At 46.4% G+C, this 17121-nt stretch overlaps 1 protein-coding gene across 1 annotated transcript; it reads left to right on the forward strand.

Annotated features, from left to right (window-relative positions):
- Positions 1 to 1118: 1118 nt before the first annotated feature.
- Positions 1119 to 16882, forward strand: LOC311326418 (dyslexia-associated protein KIAA0319-like; the record flags this gene model as incomplete). Its single annotated transcript, XM_084459311.1, is given in 9 exon segments — positions 1119 to 1185; positions 1188 to 1276; positions 1574 to 1712; positions 1829 to 1988; positions 2372 to 2508; positions 10238 to 10360; positions 11024 to 11114; positions 16310 to 16401; positions 16725 to 16882. Coding segments are annotated over 9 exon segments (1056 nt in total).
- Between the last annotated feature and the right edge of the window lie 239 nt (positions 16883 to 17121).

Below are 17121 nucleotides of genomic sequence, written 5' to 3' on the forward strand. Positions count from 1 at the left end.
GGACTACATCATGATTGACAGGGGGAGGGGCGGGTTCTTTTGAAAAAGATGACCAATCGGAGGCCTTGTTGATGTCAAACTTACCTACCCCACCTTTAAATTTGCCTTATTTACCTAGTTATTTGGGCAGAATCCAACCTGTTCAGATTGATTTACAGGACTTTCAAGCCCACATTGTCTTGTCTGGTAAATTATTACAGATATTGAGCCTATTTGTATCAAGGGCATAACCATTGACTTTTTTTTTCTTAAATATCAGCTTTAAAATGTGAATTTACAGTCGATTTTACAGTAGCAAGAGGATATAGGGAAAAACTTATAATGAGGATATAGGGAAAACCCTATTATTAATGTAATCTTGATAAAATGTTGCAGACTCTCTGCTTACGACACTCTGTTTGACAGTGAGCCAAAGGGCATGTGAGCCCTAAGCCTTATTACTCGATAGCTTTAACACAGAGAATGCATTGAGCAGGTCCTGGTGAGTCAACCTTCTTAATTAACCTGACTGTGGGGGTGAGCTGCACCCTTAATAAAACCTGCCAGAGCGCAGGTGGGTTCACAGCCTACATTACCATGGTAACTGACCCAGAGTTTGACTTAACTCTCTTTCTGGAACAGAATCTCATTACAAATTGCAAAGTTGCCATTTTATGCCAAGTACTGTAGTGCCTATTCAAAATGTGCACACAGCGCCCTCTGGTGGCTAGGTGGTATATAACATTGTGTCTGTTGTTTGTGACACAACACATTTGCTGGGTTGAAAGATGACCGCAGTATAGATGGTGCTGTCATACCTTACTGGAAAATCCAGCTGGAACAAGCTACAAACCTTAGCTGGTCATTAGCTGGTCTTGCTGGATTTACCTGGTGGGCCAACCCGTCTGTCTGTCTGCCTGTCTGTCTGTCTGAAGGGGGCATGTCCATAGGACCCCGTCTCATTGCCACTTGCAGCTATACTATTTAAACTGTTTTTTGGTTTATTTGATTATTGATATTATATTTAGTATGAGTATAATAGTTGCTCAGACTCAGTGGATGGGTATAAGCAAGATGATAGTTTTCCAGGAAGAGGTGCTGAATCAGCCCCTACTGTTCATTGAGACATTTCTTACCAAATGACACATTTTCCAGCAGGCAGAAGTCTTACCCCTGTAGCCCACGCCAGCGGCAGCCACTCCCTCACGCCCTGGTGCTCAGGGGCTCCGTGACGGACGCTGACCCAGCCAAGGTGCACTTCCTGTGGGTCCGGGACAAGCAGAGTCCTGCTGCTGGGGTGAGTTGAGCATGTGGGGAATGGATCAGTGCACTTTAGAGGTTATAAAATATTCACTTTTTTATATTATGAAAAACGAAGAGAGGGATTGTTTCGTTTTTAAATGGATGCTTTTTGAGAATATAAAATGGTCTGTTTTAAATTTCTACCTCGTCTTGATTGCGCTTCTTGTATTCTGCTGCTGTAACACCTTAATTTCCCTCGGAGATCAATAAAGTTCTACTAATCTATCTACTTTCAAACTGTTACCAGCAGCGCCAGTATTAGAGTGTGTAATCTGTGCCGTGTCTGTCCCAGGACGTGCTGTATGCGTCGGAGAGCCAGGCCTGTCTGTACCTGGCCAACCTGGTGGAGGGGACCTACCTGTTCCAGCTGCGCGTGGTCGACGCTCAGGGACGCCTCAGCACCGCCACAGCCACCGTGGAAGTACGTCCAGGTGTGTGAGACATGTCTTCACAGCCAGGAGGGGGGGTGAATGTGCTTTATGGATCTGTTCTCAGATTGGTTTGTGGTTTGTTGACCAAGTGCCCCCCGCCCCCCGACATACTAAAGACCCAGGAGGACACGAGGAGGTGGAGGTGGAGATGCTGGTGGCCGTGGCCAAGGTCAGCGTGGCTCAGAGGGACACCGTCCTCAGACAGCTGGCTGCGCTGCTCCACGTCCTGGACAACGACATCCACCTCAGGGGCTTACATGGACACTCCGACCTCAGGTACACACACACTCTGTTAATTTTTCATATGTATGTCTATTTAATTTTATTGTTTGTGTGGATTATTGTTTGCCTTGTGTTGTCTGTGGACACCAGGGACAGTAATTATAAAGCTATAAAGTAGCTATGGGTCCACATAGAATACAACACAAATGAGGATCCAAATAAACACACACACACACACGTCCTCTGCATATCTGCTGTCTTTTCCTTATTTTGGCCAATTGCACCACACCTTTTATAGACCGCTGATTCCTGGCTCTTCATTGAAGCCTGCTCAAACATGCACACACACATTCACTAGCACATATACAGTGTGCTCACAAGATGTGTGCCCGTGTGTGTGTGTGTGTGTGTGTGTGCGTGCGTGTGTGTGTTTCCAGCACGGTGTTGAGGTTCTCAGTGCGGGACCCTGAGGGTCTGGTTCCTGGCACTGAACTGGTCCGAGTGCTGCGAGGACAGCTGCTGGGGGAGAAGATGGACTTCCTGCTCTTCAGGGTTCTGCGCGTTGACACAGTCTGTGAGTAGACCTGCGCGTTGACACAGTCTGTGAGTAGACCTGCGCGTTGACAGTCTGTGAGTAGACCTGCGCGTTGACACAGTCTGTGAGTAGACCTGCGCGTTGACACAGTCTGTGAGTAGACCTGCGCGTTGACAGTCTGTGAGTAGACCTGCGCGTTGACACAGTCTGTGAGTAGACCTGCGCGTTGACACAGTCTGTGAGTACACCTGCGCGTTGACACAGTCTGTGAGTAGACCTGCGCGTTGACACAGTCTGTGAGTACACCTGCGCGTTGACACAGTCTGTGAGTAGACCTGCGCGTTGACACAGTCTGTGAGTAGACCTGCGCGTTGACAGTCTGTGAGTAGACCTGCGCGTTGACACAGTCTGTGAGTAGACCTGCGCGTTGACACAGTCTGTGAGTAGACCTGCGGGTTGACAGTCTGTGAGTAGACCTGCGCGTTGACACAGTCTGTGAGTAGACCTGCGCGTTGACAGTCTGTGAGTAGACCTGCGCGTTGACAGTCTGTGAGTAGACCTGCGCGTTGACAGTCTGTGAGTAGACCTGCGCGTTGACAGTCTGTGAGTAGACCTGCGCGTTGACAGTCTGTGAGTAGACCTGCGCGTTGACAGTCTGTGAGTAGACACACTCAACCACAGGCAGGATTATCAACTTATCTCATATCAAATAAAACCAGATACAATTTATTACTATAGTAGAAGGATAGACCATTAGATTCAAAGGTGGAAACTTCATTAAAATAGCTCTGATGGGAACAAGTCCAGTTCTAGACCGGCAGGGCCAGGGGCCAGTTCTAGGCTCGCAGGGCCAGGGGCCAGTTCTAGGCTCGCAGGGCCAGGGTCCAGTTCTAGGCTCGCAGGGCCAGGGTCCAGTTCTAGACTCTCAGGGCCAGGGGCCAGTTCTAGACCGGCAGGGCCAGTTCTAGGCTCGCAGGGCCAGGGGCCAGTTCTAGGCTCGCAGGGCCAGGGGCCAGTTCTAGACTCTCAGGGCCAGGGGCCAATTCTAAACCGGCAGGGCCAGGGGCCAGTTCTAGACCGGCAGGGCCATGGGCCAGTTCTAGACTCACAGGGCCAGGGTCCAGTTCTAGACTGCACTGACAGGGTGGAGTTAGATATACAATATATATATTTTGTACATTTATGGCAACTAGAAAGTACATTTCCTGGAGAAAATGTGAGGTGGGCTAGCTGCTGCAGCTGTATGTAACAGCAACTGCTAGTACTACTATGGACCAGGCAATCTCCATGCACCCACCGGCGAAGACCGCATGTCTCTAGTCCACTCAGGGGCTGAATTGTGGGGTCCGTGGCGTGGTGGCGAGACTCCGCCCCCTCAGGTCAGAGCTGGTCGGGGGCAGTGCAATGACCTCTGGCCAATCTCCATGCGCCCACCAGCGAAGACCGTGTGTCTCTAGCCCACTCAGGGGCTGAGTTGTGGGGCCTGTGGCGTGGATAATGGCGTGGTGGTGAGACTCTGCCCCCTCAGGTCAGAGCCAGTCGGGGACAGTGTACCCCTCTCTGGTCCACCTACCTGACTCCACCGGTGAAGACCGTGTGTCTCTAGCCCACTCAGGGGCTGAGTTGTGGGGCCCGTGGCGCGGATAGTGGCGTGCTGATTAGGCTCCGCGCCCTTGGGTCACAGCTAGTCGGGGACAGTACAGTGACCTCCGGGCAATTTCCATGCATCCACCATTGAAGACTGTGTGTCTCTAGCCCACTCAGGGGCTGAAAAGTGGGTTCTGTGGCGTGAATAGTGGCGTGGTGGCGAGGCTCTGCCCCTTTTGATCATAGCGAGTCAGGGACTGTGTACTCCTCTCCGGGCTACCCACCAGCCCCCACCAGTGAAGATCATGTGTCTTTATTCCACTTTGGCTGAGTTCTGTGCTACGACATTAGTTATAAAAGGGTGCCTGTACCTTTAAGAGAGGCTGCACATGCACACAAATTCGAAAAAAGCAACTGCTGCCACCACTCTAATCCCAACTGACACTCTGATCCTAGACATGGTCTGCTTCAGACAGCTCTTTCGCGAAAACTATATGTTACAGCTTATATATTGACACCATAGGGATTCTGAGAACTTGCAGAACATTTCTATGTATAATATGCCTGTATATCTTAAACACTGTCGGAATGGCGACAAGTTAGAAAAAGGGTAAAAATGCTAAATTAGCAACTCAAACGTTAGTGCAGCACCATATGTTTCAATGGGGAGCTCAGCTGGTGAACAAATCGTCATACCTCAAAAACGGTAAGTCACACAGCTTAGATACTTACATTGAACGAATCAGCACAGTTGTGTGAACGTTTTGATGTATAATATGTGTATGAGCTGTTAAAACTGTAGGCATGGCGACAAGTTAGAAAAAGGGTAAAAATGCTAATTTAACAGCTCAAAAGTTAGAGTGCAGTGTCATACGTTTCAATGGGGAGTGCAGTTGCTGAACAAATCATGATACAGCGAAAACTATGAGTCACACTGCTTAGATACTTACGTTGTACGAATCAGCACAGTTGTGTTAACATTTTGATGTATTATATGTGTGTGAGCTTTCAAAACTGTAGGAGTGCCAGCAGTTTACAAAATGTGTGAATATTTTCAAGCAACTGCTGCCACCACTCTAAAAGACATAAAGTTTCTGAACATTCCAAAAGCAGTTTCAAGCAGTTTCAATGGGACAAAAAATAGTTTTAAAAGTTAAATTTCTTTAAAAATATCAAAAATATCAAAAATATGAATGGATCCGTTCAATAGCTGAACGTCATGAACATTTTAAAGTTTGAATGAAGTTTCTAGCACAAAGTATGAAGAAGTAGTTAAGGAGACAAAAACTGGGGAGAATAATAATGACTAGAAAGTGCATTTCTTGGAGAAAATGTGAAGTGGGCTAGCTGCTGCAGCTGTATGTAACAACTACTGCTAGTACTACTATGGACCAGGCAATCTCCATGCACCCACCGGCGAAGACCGTGCGTCTGTAGCCCACTCAGGGGCTGAGTTGTGGGGTCTGTGGCGTGGATAGTGGCATGGTGGTGAGACTCCGCCCCCTCAGGTCAGAGCTGGTCGAGGACAGTGTACCCCTCTCCGGGTCACCTACCCGCCCGCACCGGTGAAGACCATATGTCTCTAGCCCAATCAGGGGCTGAGTTGTGGGGCCCGTGGCGTGGATAGTGGCATGGGGATGAGACTCCGCCCCCTCAGGTCAGACCAGTCAGGGACAGTGTACCCCTCTCCGGGCCATCTACCTGACTCAACCGGTGAAGACCGTGCGTCTCTAGCCCACTCAGGGGCTGAGTTGTGGGGCCCGTGGCGTGGATAGTGGCGTGCTGGTTAGGCCCCGCCCCCTTGGGTCACAGCTAGTTGGGGACAGTACAGTGACCTCTGGGCAATTTCAATGCATCCACCAATGAAGACTGTGTCTCTAGCCCACTCAGGGGTTGAGTTGTGGGGCCCGTGGCGTGGATAGTGGCGTGGTGGTGAGACTCCATCCCCTCAGGTCAGAGCCAGTCGGGGACAGTGTACCCCTCTCCAGGCCACCTACTTGACTCCACCATGAAGACCTCCGGGCAGTCTCCTTGCACCCACTGGTGAAGACTGTGTGTCTCTAGCTCAATCAGGGGCTGAGTTGTCGGGTCTGTGGCGTGGTGGCGAGACTCCGCCCGAAAGAAAGAAAGAAAGAAAGAAAGAAAGAAAGAAAGAAAGAAAGAAAGAAGAAAGGAAGGAAGGAAGGATGGAAGGATGGAAGGATGGATGGATGGATGGATGGAAGGATGGATGGAAGGATGGATGGAAGGATGGAAGGAAGGAAGGATGGAAGGAAGCAAGGATGGAAGGAAGGAAGGATGGAAGGAAGGAAGAAAGGAGGAAAGGAAGGATGTATGGAAGGAAGGAAGGATGGAAGGATGGATGGAAGGAAGGAAGGATGCAAGGAAGGAAGGAAGGAGGGAAGGAAGGAAGGAAGGAAGGAAGGAAGGAAGGAAGGATGGATGGATGGATGGATGGATGGATGGATGGATGGATGGATGAAAGAAAGAAAGAAAGAAAGAAGGATAGAAGAAAGGAAGAACGGAAGGATGGAAGGATGGAAGGATGGAAGGAAGGAAGGATGGAAGGATGGAAGGAAGGAAGGATGGATGGAAGGAAGGGTGGAAGGAACGATGGAAGGATGGATGGAAGGAAGGAAGGAAGGATGGAAGGAAGGATGGAAGGAAGGAAGCAAGGATGGAAGGAAGGATTGAAGGTTGGATGGAAGGAAGGATGGATGGAAGGAAGGAAGGAAAGATGGATGGAAGGAAGGTAGGAATGAATGAATATGAATGCTACCACAGTAGTCATAAAAGGGTGCCTGTACAGAGAGCCTGCGCGTGTCCCCAAATTCAAATCCCAACTGACACTGTGAGCATCCTCTCATTCACTTCAATGGAAAGGCATGTTGGCTTCAGACAGCTCTCTCTCAAAAAGTATAAAGGTCACAGCCTAGATATTGACACCATAGGAATCCTGAAAATATGCTGAACATTTTAGGCTATGATATGTCTGTGTAGCTTAAAAACTGTAGGCATGGCGACGAGTTAGAAAAAGGGTAAAAATGCAAAATTAGCAGCTCAAAAGGTAGAGTGTGGGCCCATACGTTTCAATGGAGAGCGCAGTTGCCGAACAAATCGTCATACAGCGAAAACTATAAGTCACACGGCTTAGATACTTACATTGTACGAATCAGCACAGTTATGGGAACGTTTCGATATATAATCTGTGTATGAGTTGTTAAAACTGTAGGCATAGCGACAAGTTAGAAAAAGAGTAAAAATGCAAAATTAGCAGCTCAAAAGCTAGAGTGCGTTGCCATACGTTTCAATGAGGCAGTTGCCGAACAAATCGTCATACAGCGAAAACTATAAGTCACACTGCTTAGACAGTCAAGAAGTAGTCAAGGAGACAAAAACTGGGGAGAATAATAAGAAAGAAAGAAAGAAAGAAAGAAAGAAAGAAAGAAAGAAAGAAAGAAAGAAAGAAAGAAATAGTGGGAATATCACAAGTTGGGCTAGCTTCTACAATTTAGCCCACCTAATAAAGAAAGAAAGAAAGAAATAGTGGGAATATCACAAGTTGGGCTAGCTTCTGCAAGCTAGTCCGACTAATAATAAAGAAAGAAAGAAATAGTGGGAATATCACAAGTTGGGGTAGCTTCTACAAGCTAGCCCACCTAATAAAGAAAGAAAGAAAGAAAGAGTGGGAATATCACAAGTTGGGGTAGCTTCTGCAAGCTAGCCCACCTAATAAGAAAGAAAGAAAGAAAGAAATAGTGGGAATAACACAAGTTGGGCTAGCTTCTGCAAGCTAGCCCACCTAATTATGGTGTCATAATCTAGAATGCATTTCCTGATATTTCTGTATTCATATCAGCTAAAAGCAGGGTATTGAGTGCTATACTGACCAGTGAAAGTATGTGTGTATTTTTCATAAAAACCCATCTGAGTGTCTCATGATAACTGCTCTGACCTGACTGCTGTAGCTCTGGGTTCCCATCATTCACTCTTCTGAGGCAGGGAGGCCAAACCCACTTTTACAATATCTGAAAATATTTTGAATTGTAAATGGACGGCACTTATATAGCGCTTTTCCACCTTAGCGGCACTCAAAGCACTTTACAATGGCCTCTCATTCACCCATTCACACACACACACATACACACCAATGGCGGTAGCTGCCATGCAAGGTGCTAACCTGCTCATTGGGAGCAATTTGGGGTTAGGTGTCTTGCTCAAGGACACTTCGACATGTGGACAGTCGGAGCTGGGATTCGAACCACTGACCCTTCGATCATTGAACGACCCGCTCTACCAACTGAGCTACAGCTGCCCCTGAATAGTAGATCCTATGCATAATTAAGCAATAAAAACCTTTACACAATGGGAGCATGATGAATAAACAACACGAAAATGTGAAATACTTGCCTGCAAGTATTTTGCATCAAGACTATTCATACCGGTGGTGATGCGAATTTGCGAGTTGCGACACTTGTTCAGTAATAGATTTGCACGGCTCGTGCCAGCTCATTCTTCAGGAAAACATGATGGATTCAACATCATCGAGTGATGATTATCTTGTCTTCCTCTTCAATCGACAAAAGAAGAGATATTGTGGGTGTCCCATTTTACAAAGTAGATTAAGAGAAATGGGAGTTCCACTGCCACAGCTGGACCACGGCCAGTTCAGAACGTATTTCAGGATTCTGGGGGACAGTTTGAGATGTGTCTCAGGATGTCTGGGGGACACAGTCTGAGGCCCTTCTGCGGATGCCAGCGCTGCATCTGAGGAGACGGGACCAACTATTGGGATCCTGTTGACCCAGAGCTGCACCTGGCCATCGGGTCAGTCTGCTCAGTTGTTTATTATGTAACGATGGTCAAGCTGAGGATATAAAACGTAGTCTTAAAGTCTACAGCTGCTAGTGATTTGTCAAAGAATGTACCGTTCTGCCCTCTTTCCAATAATATAATAATAACAATAACACCAGAGGAACTGTCCACAGAAACAACCCAGTTCCCCCTCAACATCACAAAATATTGTACATACGTTCACCAACAATAATCATATTCAATTTTCATACAGAAGAATCATACAGCAGAATAAACAAAAGGTGCACATACAATATTCCCAATAGCATTACATGAACCTCCAGGTGTACACGTATTCCAAAAGAGTGTGTGTTAGTCCCAAAACCTGGTTCCATGAATCCTAAGTGTTGGGGCTGCAGATGGTTCCGGAGGTAGAGTAGGAGCCTGGGGATCGAAGGGTACCCAGTTCAATTCCTGGCAGCATGTTGAAGTGTCCTTGAGACACTGAACCCCATATTGTGGCAGTTGTGAATTTCCCCAAGGGGATTCATTAAGTGTAATCCTTTTTTTTATTGTCCAGTGATAGCTCGATGCGTCCTCCACGAAATCGCACAAAAAAAAAGGTGTGTAAAGGCCTTAACACACAAGAAGCTGTGCTATATCAAGAAGCTGTGCTATATCGTGCATACCGGAATGGCTGTACTGCATCGTAGGCACAGTGTGTGAACATTGTTGTGCTGTGTTGTGTACATGCATAAAATGCCTAAAATGTGAATGAATATTTTAGCCATAACTGAAAAGTCTGAGAATGGTTAAGAACAAACAATGGCTGACAAGACCATAATGTCTTGGTGGTCTATAATTATTCCCGAACAAGCTTTGGGTTTCATTGTGCTTAGTTTTCGAAACACTTGAATATACAGTGAGCTAGATTTTAAATGTGTCCAAACGTGTTACATAATTGCCTAGCCCGAGTTTATGACCAACAAAACGTGAGAGATGTGTCATGAATATATCATGAATGGTGGGAAAAAGGACAAGGAGTTTAATAGTTGATAATATAGGCCGTGATATAGGGGCGGTAGGTAGGCCAGTGGTTACATCACCTGACTAGCAAACGAAAGGTCTCTGGTTTGAGACTGGGCCATGCATAAACGTAAAGAAATAACAGAGTGCCTTTCAGTCATACCTAACAGTAGCATGATCTCATGACCTCAGCATGCAGGTGTTAGTAGATGTCATGAGGAAAGTGGATCAAAGAGAAATACAGTACTTGAATGGGTGTTATGTCTCCCTCCTTCGTTACCAATGGTACTGATTTTGTCACAGACCTTAATGCTCAGCTTTCCCATGTTTCTCTTTTCCTTCTGATCCAATGGGATCTTAGTGTGCTTGCTGCGCTGCTCTGGGCGTGGCCAGTGTGACCCAATCAGCAAGGAGTGTGTCTGCGACCCCTTCTGGACAGAGAACCTAATTCGACGTTTCATTGGCGATGGAGAAAGCAATTGTGGTAAGCTCTAAGATTCCCTACAGGGACACAATGGCCCATGGTGATTTATATACTTGTAAAACCACCCCTGGAAACCTGGACACACGAGTCAGTCTCTTAACGCTCAACTAGAGACACCTGGACACACAAGTCAGTCTCTAAACGCTCAACTAGAGACACCTGGACACGCGAGTCAGTCTCTAAACGCTCAACTAGAGACACCTGGACACGCGAGTCAGTCTCTAAACGCTCAACTAGAGACACCTGGACACGCGAGTCAGTCTCTAAACGCTCAACTAGAGACACCTGGACACGCGAGTCAGTCTCTAAACGCTCAACTAGAGACACTTGGACACGCGAGTCAGTCTCTAAACGCTCAACTAGAGACACCTGGACACGCGAGTCAGTCTCTAAATGCTCAACTAGAGACTGAGGACTTTCATTCAGATTTTGTCTCAACTGTTTTCGAACTAGATTTTTCAGACTAATAGGTCTGAAAGTTTATTTTCATTCTGAATTTTGTGGATGCTTAATGAGACACTGAACTTCCATTTTTAATATTTCAAGTTTCCTGTGGTTTTAAGTGTACAGTACAATTACCCGTCCTCAGTATTGTTGTGTTTTAGTCTTTGTTGGTCCGTGAGTCAAGTGCAGTATCTGTCTTCCCCCTCTTCTGTTGAGCAGAATGGAGGGTGCTGTACGTCATCTTCTCCTGCTTCATGGTCTTGGTCCTCATCGGACCGCTCACCTGGGCTTTCATCTGCTGCTGCAACAGGTCAGCCCTTCTGCACTTGAAATTGAAATTCTCTGGTACTGTATGTTACAGTTACCATACATACCCAGACCTGGGACAAAACGTTTTATTTTAGATAATTCGAAAATATAAACTTATAAATTTAAGATTGCTGACTGTGGTGTTGTACAACAGGTCCTCCAAACTCCACAGCAGTGATGCGACAATTGTACAATAGGTTGAGAATAATTGACTTCCAAATTGGGTGAAAAACGAATCAAATCTGATATAGATTTATAAAAAAAATAGACTTTCTGCCACTGGTTGTCGCTCCATGCTTCATGGTCTTTTGCCTACTGTCATCTCTTCTGCTTGTTGCCTTTCTGCTATTAGTTTAGCTGCAACATCCTACCAGATGCAGATGCAGCTTTCTGTCCTCAACTTGCAATTTCTACGTCTTTTTGACAGCTTATTACCTCCGCCCCAGGGGCAAAGCCCCGCAGGGCGGAAGGTAATGTTTTCACCCCTGTCTGTCTGTCTGTCTGTGTGGGTGTCTGTAGGTGGACAGGATTAAACAAAAACTACTGGCCCGATATGCATGAAACTCGGTGGAGGGGTGCTGCATGGGCCAAGGATAGGAAGGAAGGAAGGACATTTTGACCATGATTCATTCATAGATGGCTCTACAGTACCCATAGTACTGTAACTTCAGTGTAGTGGAGGATTTAGGTTTCAGTTTCCTCATAGGTTTCAGGTTCTTGGCGCCACTTGCAATACCGAGCTTGGCCACTACACCAAAAACTGGCTGTTCCTGGCCATGGACAAAAAAGCTTAATGCACAAAAAAGCATACGAGTGCGCACAACTCAAAATTAATCTGGAGCAGTCACGGGTGCCAGGTCAAGTGCTATAATAAATGAAGGAAAGCGCCGGCACTCACAAGAGAGACATGGTCTTAAAAACTTTAATGGGCGAGAGTGAACGTTTCGGCCTTCATCAGCATAAAAGTAACATTTCTGACAGACAGTTATATAGGTAAGGGGTGGGGGGCAAGGGCCAATCACGGCACAGAATCTCTAATAACAGATGGGTTTCATCTGTGTATAAGCCGCCTAGTCCGGCCTGGTAGAGCAGGAAGATGTAAGACTAGGGCCTAGCAATTAGGCCTACCATATATGGGCCTTACCAATTGAATATGTAAAAATACATTATATAGTATAAATACAAAGGAACATCATCCACATTACATCAATGCATAATATTGTGGCATTGCGGTGTGCTAGCAGACAAAAAATTGAGAATAGACGATAGTAAGAAAATAGCCAAACGGCTTGAATGTTTATTTCCCAGTTTCCTGGGCTCCCAACTAACCGGGGTTGAGATATGTCCACAGCTACATTAACTTAGTCCTCCATAGAAACCCATCTGTTATTAGAGATCTCTGATGTTATCACTGGGGTCTGACTCCTGTCTCTCACCCCTAGCTTCATTATCTCCACCATCCATCTCTCTTGCTTTCTCCCTGGTTTCTGTGGCCTCAGTGGCTTCTTCCATCCCCCAGAGCTGTTCATCCCCCAGAGCTGTTCATCCCCCAGAGCTGTTCATCCCCCAGAGCTGTTCATCCCCCAGAGCTGTTCTTCCCCCAGAGCTGTTCTTCCCCCAGAGCTGTTCTTCACCGAGAGCTGCCTCATCTGGAGCCTCATCTGACAGAAAGGCAATGGATTATTATTCACAATATCAAATCACACTGACTGACTGATACTGACCAACTTAAAGGGTCAGCACAGTCTGAATCAATGTTGATTTCCATTCAGTAGTCACCCCAAATGTATGATTTACTAGCATCCATTTTCATAACTATAGGGCTGGGCAGTAACTCATATTGACCTTAAAGCTATCCTTGTAATAGTTTTGCTATTACCATGGTATTAGCATGTTATTACTGAGCTGTAACCAGGGCCGGACTGGCCATGTGGCGTACCGGGCAAATGCCCGGTGGGCCGGACCTACTTGTGGGCCGATCTAAAAAAAAAAAGAGCTAACGAACGGCCCATAGAGCAGGGACAGCGGCCCATTGGTCCATTTTCTATACTGACACTGGGCTGGCCCAATCATATGTAGGCCCCACCCCTCCCTCTGTTAGTTTCAGGTGTCATTTGCGTGGGCCGTTAGAGAGCCAGCTGGCCTGTCCCCCGTCAACAAATCGCGCAGCAGCAGCACCCCCGCCCCCCCCCCCCCCCCCCGTCAACAAATCGCGCAGCAGCAGCACCCCCCCCCCGTCCCCCCCCCCCCCCCCGTCAAGAAATCGCGCAGCAGCATCCCCCACCCCCCGTCAACAAATCGCGCAGCAGCAAAAATGCCAGGGCCGATTTTTTGTCCCAGTCCAGCCCTGGCTGTAACATGGTATCAACCTAAAGCTCAGCACTAACTGGGAGCTATAACTAAATATAAGCTGATCTTTAGCAGCATGCTAAAGTGGCTAGCTAGCTAGCTAGCTAACATTAGCTTAGTGTGAGGATGGTACGTTGACACATTTGATCAAAAGGCCTATCTTTATCAATCTTTATCAATACTACTTCCATTATACAGACATTTACTCACCAAAGGACTGTCCATGTGGAAATTCCCCAATGAGGTACAGAAGCATCTGCTCTGCTGCTGTGAGTTCCTCTGTCATCCATGATTGTCAGTCAAAAGGGGCCAGAGCAGACCTGTTAAGTGCACTAAAGCTGTAAGTGTGGCACTTACGCCTTTTGTGCACCAAACAGTGCACTTACGCCTTTTGTGCTCCAAACTGAATTTTATGTTTTTACATACACCTTTATGTTCCTTTAGGTCACATGATTGGGCTTTTTTCAAATTATTTTTTTGCCATTGGATAGAGTTTGTATAGACCTTTACAATGATACTAAAAAGTCATTTTACCACAAAATGTCACTTACGCCCCTTGTGCTCCAAGCCCTCTGTTCTGTTACACCCCTTGTGCTCCAAGCCCTCTGTTCTGTTACACCCCTTGTGCTCCAACCCCTCGAGCTGTTGCAACTGGAACGCTCACCTCGGGAGTGACCATGCCAGTTCCCACTCGCACCTCCCGAGACAAATGGAATGACCCATAACGTTATATTTCTCATTCGTGTGGATAGTTGAAGGGATGCATTTTGTAGGCTACCTCAATAGAGTCCGCTAAATTACCATGTTTAATGCTTTATGTATACTATCTGTTAGTGTGATGATTTCTGTACAGCCAAGATCGAACCCAGCATGGGCAAGTGAGCGTAAAGGCAATACTCCCAAGAAACACAGTAACACCTGTTATATAGACTAGTGTCTCAACTTACATTTAAACGATTTTCAGGTGGATGAAAATAAAGTGTCTGCACATTAAAATGATTGACTTCATAGAAAACTATATCTCGCCTATAGACTATAGATTTAAGTCATTGGCTGTATAACTCCCAGGGGCGGAGGTCTGCACTCTCTGAGTGCAAGCCCCTCTAGTTATTATTGAATTTCCCCAAGGGGATGAATGAAGTATCTATCTATCTATCTATCTATCTTGAACACTACATCTTCAAAATCCGGTTTGATGGGCTATTGCTCATTGACTATAGCCTCAGTCTTGATACAAAACTATGATTTTATGTCTGTCAAGGTGTTAGCTTAGCCATTTCCAAACCACTCCTCGAGATGCAACAGTATTTGTAGCACAACTGATTCAGCTAATCAATCCCTGTCAGTTGAATAAGTGCTGGTGAGACATCTGGGAACCAAGCCTGTGTTCTTCTAGCCATCTCACAATATATCAAGAACCTTTTTTGTGCGTGGTTGAAAGCCACATATTATAATGTATAACAGGTGGGTAGCCCAGAGAGGGGTCCACATCCCCCGACCCAATATGACGCGAGGGGGCGGAGTCGCGGAACACACGGTTTTCACCAGTGGGTGTGTGGAGATTGCTCGGAAGTAACTGCACTACACCCGAACCGCTCTGACGCAAGGGGGCGGAGTCTTGCCACCACACCACGGACCCCACGGCCAATGGGCCTAGGATATAGACAATTAACTACTGGTGGAATGGTGGTGGAGCATCCATCGGGGACCCGCTGTAGGTCCGCTAGCCTTGTGTTATCTGGGTTTATCCCTTACCTTTGTCCAGAAACAGAAGTTGAACCAATTGCAGCCAAATAACTAATGTTACAGGAATCATCAGTGTAACTGCTTTAGCCACTGACCGCTACCATTAATGTTATGGAAGCTGCTGGTAGTTGTTGTGAACTCATGAGCTAACTGGCTATCCCGCTCTTATTGTGCTGGATTAGAATTGGAAGCATTGGAACTGATGTGTCCAGGCGACAAGACCTATCTTTATTTATTTATTATTTCATGTCATTTCAATTCACAGCTATTTCAGAGGCATGACTAGCTTCCACCCTACCAGTCCTGAACAGAAACAAGCCAGCCATGCACATAAGCCAGGCTGGACCTTGCCTGGTTTATAAAGTGTTTCACTAAAGCATTATGGAACGAGTAGCAGTGGGATGTCACGGATATCGCCATGGCTAGCGGGAGTGGTTAGACACGACGCGCAGCGGAGTTACACCGTTACACCCCGCTAGCTGTGGCGATATCCGTGAGATCCCACGGCTTCGAGTTCCATAATGCTTTTATACAACGGTTGCCGCATTTATCCGTCAATATTTCAAAAAGAAACACAATACGAACTTTAAAATGTATTTTTAATGGTACTATTTGTTAATAATTTGCGGATACTTCCGCTGAAAAAGGGAATGTTGACAGGCAACGACAATGCTACAGCACATCTTTGTAAACATTGATCTGGACACTGACACGACTACTAATAAGAGGTGGATTGATATTAAAAGATGTGCGAACATTCCATTTTAGCGTGGGGATATCGTGGTTATCGGGTTATCGCCATGGCTTGAATGCAAACTGACCAATAGAGACAATGGACCGGATCTATACCGTTGTATAAAAGTAAATAAACACTGCCCAGATAAATAGCTTTGGGACTTTTCTTGGGTAGCCTAAGACTTTTGCACAATTCTGTATCTACAGTATATATGAACTATGAACATTGTTTATATGTAAACAAATAAGTAAACCCTACATTAGATGGCTTGGTAGGTCTTTGTGCAGTGTGATGTGTTTGTGAAGTACCAACCAGATTACCTGAATGGTTGAGTCAATGGAACTGCATTACACTTCCATGTTCAGGAGAAGGCGAACGAAGGTCAGAAAGAAAACCAAGTACACCATCCTGGACAACATGGACGAACAGGAGAGGATGGAGCTATGGCCCAAATATAGTGAGAATATTTAATCTTTCTCTGTGTCAGCTGGATGTGTTTCTATTGCAGGCTGGTTTAAGGGGGAGGTGTTTCTATTGCAGGCTGGTTTAAGGGGGAGGTGTTTCTATTGCAGGCTGGTTTAAGGGGGAGGTGTTTCTATTGCAGGCTGGTTTAAGGGGGAGGTGTTTCTATTGCAGGCTGGTTTAAGGGGGAGGTGTTTCTATTGCAGGCTGGTTTAAGGGGGAGGTGTTTCTATTGCAGGCTGGTTTAAGGGGGAGGTGTTGCTCCTAAACCGGAGCAGACTGTACTGGTCAGTATCAGTCAATTTCACTTTTTTTCAGACATCAAACACAGAAGCACGGAGCACAACTCCAGCCTGATGATGTCAGAGTCGGAGCCAGACAGCGACCAGGACAGCGTCTTCAGCCACGACCGACCGGTCAGGAGTGGGAACCGCGCCAGGGCTCCAGCCCCCTGCAACGGACAGGCTTTGGGATGAGCAGAGACTGTGTGACTAGGTTGACTAGTCCCTGTGGAGACTATGGGAGGGACTAAAGACTCCTAGACAGGGTCAACTGGTTTTTGTCTACATCTTTTCATGTTTAGACTGATGTGCACCAGGTACATTTATGCACCATGGTCATTCAGTGACATTCAACAGTGAAGAGTGAGAGTGGGGTGTGTTCAGGTACCTACAGGCCTGAGGAGAGCGGGGTGTGTTCAGGTACCTACAGGCCT

Source organism: Borostomias antarcticus (genome assembly GCF_949987555.1).
Source record: "Borostomias antarcticus genome assembly, chromosome: 27".
Lineage (NCBI taxonomy): Eukaryota > Metazoa > Chordata > Actinopteri > Stomiiformes > Stomiidae > Borostomias > Borostomias antarcticus.